Source organism: Anguilla rostrata, chromosome 6 (assembly GCF_018555375.3).
Source record: "Anguilla rostrata isolate EN2019 chromosome 6, ASM1855537v3, whole genome shotgun sequence".
NCBI classification, from domain to species: Eukaryota; Metazoa; Chordata; class Actinopteri; order Anguilliformes; family Anguillidae; genus Anguilla; species Anguilla rostrata.
This window is the reverse complement of record NC_057938.1, coordinates 42,835,367-42,845,187: the sequence shown is the minus strand read 5'-3', so window position 1 is coordinate 42,845,187 and position 9,821 is coordinate 42,835,367. Positions and strand designations below refer to the sequence as shown.

The 9,821-nt window shown below is 41.4% G+C and overlaps 1 protein-coding gene across 7 annotated transcripts in view; it reads left to right on the top strand.

Moving 5' to 3' along the window:
* The first annotated feature begins 1,061 nt into the window (after positions 1–1,061).
* Positions 1,062–9,821, top strand: part of arid1b (AT-rich interactive domain 1B) — a 113,146-nt gene continuing 104,386 nt past the window's right edge. For all 7 annotated transcript variants that reach the window (XM_064339832.1, XM_064339831.1, XM_064339836.1 and 4 more), the window contains exon 1: positions 1,062–2,690. In XM_064339832.1, coding sequence (XP_064195902.1) covers positions 1,383–2,690 — 1,308 coding nt within the window. In that variant the 5' untranslated portion in view covers positions 1,062–1,382. The remainder of the gene's footprint in view (positions 2,691–9,821) is intronic.

The following is a 9,821-nucleotide window of genomic DNA, read 5'->3' as shown; positions in this document are numbered from 1 at the left end:
TGCATGGAACAAGGGTATTGTTACATGAGCTGTGGATCAGCATGTGATGAGCTGATCGTGTAGCCTACATTCTAACGCCAATAAGGTTGTAGGAAACGGGATAATCATAATGCGGTTTCACAGAGTCTGCAAGTTTATTCAGCAGCTCAGGGTAGACTCAGCAATACTAGCTGAAACTGGGCCACAATTACTGATTTTAAATACAGTACCCTACTTTCTCCCCACTCTGGTTTCCAGCTTTACTCTATAGCAACATAACCATATCACTAAAAACCCTTTGGTGAGTCACGAATGTACTTCTTCTAAGCTCTAGTGACATCACCTGGGTACAGTTATGGGTAGTTATTCTCAGTGATGTCACCCTGCCTGACAGATGAGATTGCTACACTCTTTAACTGAGTATCACACTCTAAATTATTGGGCATATAATCGTTTCCAAGTATTGGTGTACTAAGTGGTATATTCCTTTAAAAGGTGAAGATTCTACTGCTGTACCTGTGTACCAAACTTTATCTCCCACTCTGGTACCACGTTACAAATATAGTTTAATCAGGCTGGAAAGTACTGTTACCATGTCCTTGCTTGCGACATCACCATGCACGATAGCAAAACTGTAACATTGTATTCCAAGTCCTCTTGACTCATCTGGGCGTATTACACGGCTCACACCAATGTCGTAGATCTAGAAGCGGCCAATTTGCCTGAGCTACTACGAACCTCAGCAACATTGCCGTATAACGAAAAGGTCAAGCCACTCAGTAAAGTTCATTCCTACAGCTTGCAAGCTGTTGACAGTAAGGTTGGTGAGCCTGCTGACAAGCAGGATTCCTAGTACTACTATACTCTATTTTGATATTCAGTACACAAGATGCAGAAAAGTACTGTGAGAGAGTACTGCATTTCATATGAATTACAAATATAGCGAAGGAGCAGGCAGTGTTACTAAAACAGAGAACAATAGTAGGTTAGGCTATATCCACCATTTAGACGAAGAACTGAAAATCCAGTCCGTATTTTCCACATGACTTGCGAGACAGAAGTGGATAATAGTTGTTGGAGCTCTGTCTCTAATGCCATGCTGGGCCAGAGAGGCTCCAGGAGACATGCATTTACCCATATCCGGGTTAGAGAGGAAGGGAGAAAAAGTTTCATTTAAACCTGGACAAAATCTGTGAACGTGAAATCGGACAACTAAAGCAGCAGCTGCTAGAGGACATTTTTTCCAACTCCGACCAGAACAGAACGTTTTCTTTATTTTTTGTCATTCTAAACAGAGCTCTTCTGCCTTCGTCCTTTCTTTCTTTCAGATTTTTTTTTCTTCTTCAGTGAGCTAGCTAGTTAGCTAGCCTGCCCGGATTCTTGTCTGAAATGTTGACGTGATCATGGCCGCGCAAGTGGCACCAGCTCCAGCAACAACGAAAAACAAAAAATCGAATTTATCAAGCAGTCTGAATCAAGATTTAAACTCTGTGAAATCTGGAGGAACTGTACATGGATCCGGGGCAATGCTTGGGGCTGGAGATGGGACTGGCGTTAACGCTATGAATAATGTAGATCGCCATCACCAGATGAACATGGCTAACATTGCTCGTGCTTCTGCTAGCAATAATTCGGATACGCGTGAAAAGGTAGAGGGAAGTAAGTCTACATCTTTATCCTCCTCAAATGCGAGTATGTCTTCTAGCATGGAGACGGGTTTGATATCAAATCATAAACTGAAAAATGCTGGCGGCGGAGATCCCCCTCCTTCGTCTCACCATCATCACACGGCGCCACAGCAGCAACAGCAACCATTCAATCAATTTCAACAGCATCATCAACGTCAAATTCAAAATAACATCAACAACACACAACAATCAGCACAAGGAGAGACTGGGAATCGGCAGCATGGAGGGAAAGAGAATATTCTGGGGAACCAATTCGAACGCCATCAGCCATTGCTAAATAAAAGTGAGGAGGAGGAGGACCACCTTTGCAAATCGGGGGACCGGATGGGTAGCAGGTACGACCCCGCCAGCGTGGGACCAACGAACAACAACATCAACAACCAGCCCCTTGGCGCAGGGGGAAACGGCACTGTTTCTGAGTTTAATAATTATTACGGTAATGCTAGAGGAGGGCCTTGCTTTGATCAACATGGCGGACAACAAAGCCCTGGAATGGGAATAATGCATTCTTCGGGACCTAACAATATGGATCCAGTACAAAACTCAAATGAAGGGTACCACAATAGTCAGTATAACCTCTACCCGAACTACCGACCCGGGTACAGTGGCGCGGGATACGGTATGATGAGTCCCTCGAGGCAGGGGAATAGCACGTTGACGGGCCCAGGCAGCAGCAATACTGCTGCTAGCCATGGAAAATCTGCTATGGCTGCTGCTTCAGCTTCTGGTAGTGGTAATGTTGGGGGGTTCCAGAGATTTCCTGGGCAAAGTCAGCAGCACCCTTCAGGGGCTACCCCGACTTTAAACCAGTTACTGACGTCTCCGAGTCCTATGATGCGAGGTTATGGCACTGGCTACCAAGATTACAATAATCCATCAGCTCAACAACAACAAGCAAGCATGGGGCTAGTCAAAGAAATGAGCTCCCAATATGGATCTGCGGCTCATGGCTGGGGAGGACAACAAAGAAGTCACCCGGCGATGAGTCCTGGAAACAACGGACAAGGTATCAGCAGACCTCAGGTAAATTGCAACACCTTTTTAAATTCATTTAAAACTACCCGATCATTTTTACCCGTCACCTTTTATGTTGCTATAACGTTAGCTAGTAGTCTAGTACTAGCTAATGTTCACTCTGACGTTACTTGTGGGTCCGTTGCGTTGACTACTCAGCATAATTTTAGGATCAACGTTATTTGACAGAAAATTTAACATTGTCAATTTTGTTATTGCTCAATTATCAATGTTAAAATGTCGAATTAGTTATTCGCAGACGGTTGCCTAATTTCATGAATACAATGTCCGTTTTATTCGAATGTAAAGTTGTAAGTTCTATCCAAGGTGACTCGTGTGTATGGGATGTGTAGCTAGCTAGCCAACGTTAGCTTGCTAGACAGAAAACAAAAGCCTAACGCTAGACTAAGTGTCCTCTGCACAGCAACATAACTTTGAGTGTACATTTTTTCGAACCGATCGTCTAAAGTGCTATTTTGTAAGTTAACTAATGGTGAGAGAGCGATCATTGGCTGGGTAGCTCGCTAGCCAGGCAAACATGAAAATCCCCTTTGCAAAACCATGGAACATTCTCGCATTTAGACTGCAGTAGCTTGCTAGCTAAACTGCAAATGAAGGAATAAAAATGTGACGTGATCAATATTCATAAGTTACATTGGTCGAGCTGGTTGATTTTATTTTTCATCTGTTTGTGTTTTCTAAAATTATTTAGCCTGGGATTGTTGGACAACCTGTCGTTTCAGCAATGTCTGAAGCCAGACAACGGGTGTTTCTTAACCAAGCGAGAAGAACCTTTCAGAACATCGAAAACAGCAATTAGCTAACGTTCGGGAAACGCTAGCTAAATGTTGTTAGCTTTGTCATATGAAAATAAAGGTTTGAAGCGTCGCTTTAGAGACGTGAGATTGTACTCACGTCTGCTTTAAGTTTAGCACCAATGGTCGATGCATTTCGCAATTAAACATTGTAATGAACATAATATTGATAATTTTAGGGTTAAACGGTTTTATTTTAAACATATGTAGCGAAGTGTCACTGGCTTTCAGTGTGGGATTTCTGCTGCAAATGTGTTCTTGAAGCCAAAAGGTTATATTTGAAACCGACTCGATCTCCTTTTCTAGGTTTCGAATTTGAATTGTGGAGGTAAACTGACTGTATTAAACTCTCCAGACAGCTGCTTCCAAGTTGACATCTAATCTGCCATCTGATTGGCTCTCCCCCTCTCTACTGGGCATTCGGCACCGCTGATGTAAACAGAAGTGCTGAAGAGTACAATGGCCCCAAAAAAAAAAAAAAAATAGCCTGCTTGTTACGGGATGTCGTACTCTCATTTAATATGTCATAAAAATATTACTGTTTCAAAGAATCAAAAGAATGAGTATTTTAGTATTAGTCTGTTTTCTAATTCAAAATGGTCATTTAAAGTCTGGTTGCACGTTTTAATCTTTGCTTAAATATGCTATAATTTTCTTTGTAGAAATGCAGAAATTCTTGCGGGTTTAAATGCATGATCTTTGTACAAGATGTCCATTTTAAATGGAGACCATCTGAAGTTCTCGGAGGATTTATTTTAGTGTATTTTTTACAAGGCTTTACAGTGACCTATGGTTTGTCTGACTTTTGGAAATGTAAATGAATTGGATGTTGGGGTGCACAACTTTAACTTTTTAACTTTGGCTGGAAAATACAAGTAGCATACCTTGGACTGAACTGACTGAAGTCTGTGCATCCAGAATGGAGGTCTGCTTAATCATTTTAAGACAGGAAAGCGTCTAACTCTGGCCATTGGTTCCGATGCATGTTTCCAATTTTTGGCAACCAAACCACTTTCTACTGATTATTGTTGCTGGTACTCAAATTTAATGTAGACCTGGTTGGATCGGTGTATCTAGTTTTTATTTTTTTCATGGTGTCATTCATAATTGACCTTAATTGGTTTGCCAGACAGTTTCTTTACACTTTATTTTCACACGCTGGTTGATAGTAGAGTCAGTCAAACAACTATGACCACATTGTGTAATATGAATAAAACACATTATGAAATGGTATAGGCTATGTCTTTAATCTATCTTCAATTCCCTAACTCTGCTTTGAAATATATCCCCTAATTTGCTTAGGTCCTGGTGGATTTGTGGTGAAATTGAATTTGCAGATGTTGTGCTATATATTAATGGATATTTATAGTTTTTATGCGGTTATAGTTTGGCTGGCACATAGCAATGATATGTTGAATACCATAGCTGTCGTGCATCACAGAAAGTACCATTATGCATTGGTGAACCTCTAGGACAATTTTAAAATAAAATAAAAAATAAATCATTTTCACAAAATGTTAACTACACTGGTTTGTGTATGCAGCATTGCTCTTGTTAATTTATCCTTTTCTTGCAATTCAGTGTGAATACATTTGGAGGCCAGATATTAAATATCGATGTGTAATGTGCATTGAAAATAGTGCTTTTGAGCTGTTATGGCCAATGTTATGGCCTAGCTTGGGAAAAAATTCCTTTAGGTGTTCCAAGTTTTTGTATTGGAGTAAATAAATTTGAAAAAGTGTGTAATATAATTCCTTTTTTAATTTGCATGAAGTCAGTTCTTTACTGATTCTTTAAACTGTGATGTCGGAATACGTGCTTTGGTCTCAGAGGGTTGTGTGTTGAATCCCAGGCTGTAACCGTCTCAGACAAGGTTAAGAGTTGAGCGCTACGACAGTATCAGCAAAACACATAAATTATGTAATGACATGTAATGTATGAACCGTTGTAAAATGACGGCGGGTGTAAAGAAACAAAAATCAATAATTTACTTTGACTTAAATGCAGAATTTTGAGCATGAATGTGCATTAACTGTTGCCTTGCCAAACTATACTGTTTCACCTGTTACTGGAATGCAGTGTTCTAATCCCTTCTGTTTTCAGCCTCTCGCTCTTCAAAAACAAGTGGTGTGTGATGCTCTTCAATTACAAATCTTTTTCCACTCCCTGGCTAGCTACCAGAGACCAGGGGCCAAGAAATGGCAGCAGTTAAATTTCTTTCCTCCTCGTCTGTAATGCTGGGGACAAGGCACAAGGAAATGATGGTCTCCCGTTTGCATTTGTTGGCTCTCTTCTGTCTAGTTGCAATTTTTGGGCTTTTTTATTATTACTGCAGTCGCCTGCAGTTGGGGAAACACTCAGTTTTACATTGGCAACCTGTAGAAAAAGTGGTGTGCAGAAGAATACACGCATGCACGAATATTCAAATATGACAAAAGAAAAATAACTATAGAAATGCACGAAAGCGATCAACCAATATAATGCTGCTTGAGATATGCTGATTAAATGGGCTGGAAAAGAAAATAAATTGTTACATCTGCCCATTTAGACAAACATTTGCTGTTGTAAACCAGTGTAATACAACAGTAAAGTTTATGAAAAGGAAGTGCCTCTTAACCTCATGCATTTTTTACAAGCTGTCGACAGTGATCAACAGTGGACATGGTGGATAGTTTGGTAGCGAGGGGCTTAAGTCGCAGGAGTGTATTCATTCACTGAAATTAAATGCTTCAAGCCATTTCCTTTGTAATAAAAAATAAACGGCGCGTTTTACGCTTTTCGGAAAACATAAAAGTTGCTGTTTTGAGCTAGTCTTGAAGTAGGAATGTGGCTAACGTCGGCCCCGTTGTCGTCATGTGGTGAAAACGCAGTTTAGGGGATATCTGGATATCTGAGAAGTTGTTTGGGTGTGCGAGACTGCTCTACCGTACGCTAGCTCCTGACGCGTCTAAAACGGAATGGTCCTGGCAACCGAATCTCTTTCAGTCCTGCTCAGCTTCAGCAACACGACGAGGTCCTGAAATCCATTGTCTTTCACGTGTGGACGGACCGTGCTGTACTCGGACTGCAGCGGTCGAACTGCACGTCATACTAAAGCGTGGCGCGTTGAAGCAGTGCTTCAGAGAAGAGCATGTGAAGATTATTTTATTGTCGGTCCTATCAGGGTGTCATGTGTTTTAATCATGCTGTCTGGCTTGTTCTCGTTAAACGATGGTGTTCGACTGATCAAATGCAGTATTGTGCTACTTTCATTTGGGAGAATATTTTCTAATTGGGGTTCAAAATGCAGGGTGTGTCTTATTCAGAATATGTTTGGAATAGTTTTTCTTACTAAAATGGCTGTAAAATCCAGATGTATTGTTAAATTGCACATTCTTGAATACATTTTTCTTGGCATTTTCCCAGGTATACATCAGTTTGGGGGTGTGGAGCATTGAAAACAGACATTATGTGGTTGCGAAAATGTCTTGATGCACAACAAAATCAATATAATGCTGTGATTAGGCCCTATATAAATTGATCTAAAAAATTGTATATTTTCTGCAAAATGACGACCCTAAGCTACTAGTCAATTCATTATTTGATATTGCTTGAGCAGTTTAAATGAAATTGGGTTGACTAATATACTCACTTGAATTTGATTTTGGTTCCTGCTTTGGGCCTATATTTTATTTATTTATTTATTCATTTATTTATTTATTTTATTTTTTACTGCTGATAATGTTATTCATGGAAAAAACGATTTTTTCTCCTTGTTATTTCAGCTGTTCACATAATATAGTAAAGTTAATTTTGTTGTTGTGTGAAATGTGTGTCTAGTGTGCAGGACGGACATTGATAGTTTGTTTTCCATTTTCCAGTGCATGTTCAAGTGCCAATAGTTGGGTTTAAAATGTTTGATATAATTATGTATTGTGTTGGCATGTTTGCTGATTTCAACAGCGTAATTACAGCATTATGAACATATTACCATGATTAGCACAATTGTGATGAAATGGTAGATATTGATGTTGACGTTTAGCTTATTGGCATGTGTGCCAAAATCAGAATATCAGTTTGCTTTATTAGCATACTAGCACGCTTGCTAGCAATGTGAAAATTCTGATTTGATTGCATGATTAGTTTACACATAATTGTCTCATAGCTGCATTTTCAAGTTGCACTTTTAATAATATTGAATATCATTTGTTTTATACCTTCAGAAAACAAAGTGAGGTTATTATTTCAATTACTGCCACAATAATCGTAAGTAGCGAAATATGCATTTAATTAAGTGGGGAAAACTTATATTCTTTTAGTATCACCATTGTGAGTGGGCCATCTCTGTCCTTACTTATCATTTCTTCTATATGTCTTTATGGTGTAGTTGCCCCCCCTCACTGCAATCTATAATTTAACGGCTTTCACTACTTTTTTTTTTAACCTAGTAGATTTTTATCATGAGAACTGACATGTCCCCCCCTTGGGCATTGCTTTGAACTGTTATCTCACGCCACTCAATTGATGTTTGACGTTTTTGAGAGAAGGTCATTTTCTGTTCCAAGATTTGACGTTCACTGGTAAATCATGTTAGTTAGATTTAGTGTATTGTTACATGTAGTTCTGTCCAGAAAATTAGCATTTGATATTAACAGTTACAATGGGTGTTTGCGGCAGTAACAATTCTGTATTTTTTGTGTACCCAAATACCTATGAATGCTCTTTCCCCATCCGTATGAGAACCATGCTTTGTGTCATGCTGAACTAGCTGCAGCCTTATTTGGTTTCTACCTCTGTTCTGTTCTGAGTTGTTTGTTTCAAAGCACTTCCTCCTTAGCATTTAAATTCTGAAACACTTTGATGGTGTGCAACTTGGCTGTACCCAATGACAACGCGGTGCCTTATTTTTCCTGTCAGTGACAGTGCAGGGTGGTGAAGAAGAGCAAAAAGTTTCAAAGAACTTAAAAGAAATACATTTTAAAACTGCAGGGTTTGAAACTGTTGTGTATATCAACACGAGATGCATTAGAACATGTACTGTGGACTTTTCAACCCTGGAATGCCATTAAACATTAGTGTGTTTTTTTGTCGTCTTCTGCCTTCCCACTATGCTTCCTTTCACTCTCTCTCTCTCTCTCCCTCTCCCTCGCTCGCACGCCCGGGGATATCTGGTTTCTCCGGCGCTCACGCGGCGTGGCAGCGAGCCAGCGGCCGCCTCACCTCGGTGACAGCGGATCCGTGACCTTCACACATGTAGATTAGCCACGTGCGGGCCGAGCGGCCGCGCGCCGACGCCGCTTGGCTCCGCTCCGTTACCCGGGAATTTGTGAGGCCGCCACCACCCCCACCCCCCACCCCACCCCGCCCCTTCCCCCCCGGCCATAACCTGAAACGGTCGAGAGGGGATAGCCTTGAGGAGCCGCGCGGGACTCCGCGGCCGGAGGATGGGACGGACGCCAGTTAATCTCCGGCCCGGGCGTCTGCACGCGCTCCAAACATCTGGATTCTGCGCCGCTCCTCACCTCGTGATTGGAGCGCACACATTTGTCTTTGCGCTGTACTGCCAAAGCTACAAACCCGGGAACACGCACACACTGAATATCTGACCCTTCTGTGCTATTCACTATAATCATAAAACAAAGGGCCACACTTTGCAATTCACCAAATGGTTGCAGCTAGGTTAAAAATGGCTACAGATAAAGACGCTTATTGCACACACACATTCTGTTTTCCACCTGCCGGGCAAACTAATTTGGCCTCTGACCCTTTGCTTTGAGCATGTGACCTCAGTCCACCTCCATGGCCTATATATACAGTATCCTAAGTTATGCAATTAAATTGGAAGGTGTTCCACGAAACCTTGTGACCTGGCTTTTGTGTGTGCGTGCTAGCCCCTCCCCCATAAAATCTACTGCAACAAATGAGGTTCTGCTGGCGGAAGGGTTGCATTCTAATCTAATCTTGCATTCTAAGTCTCGGACATGTCTTTGTCTGGTGAAGTACTTATCATTGGGTTTCTCTTCATATTCTTGTCTATGGCCAGAGGGGCTGAAATGGAGCCGATTTGGCGCTGCAGCTGTCCCATGCAGTCCTGCCACTATCTCTGTGATCAATATATTCCACTAGCCACCCCCGCCCCCCTCCCCACCATGGGCTCACACAGCGAAGTCGAGGAGCTGACCTATTTCCTGTTCACGTCGCGCCGGCATGGTGTTCGATCTCAATACGTTGCTTTATCAGTGCTGTCTCAGACTTACAAAATGCTCCAGAGATTTGTGTCCGTGTAAGAAATGGGCAGTAAAAATCGTGTGCGTTCCTTTTCCTTCCGAAGGTGTAGTGAGGCACA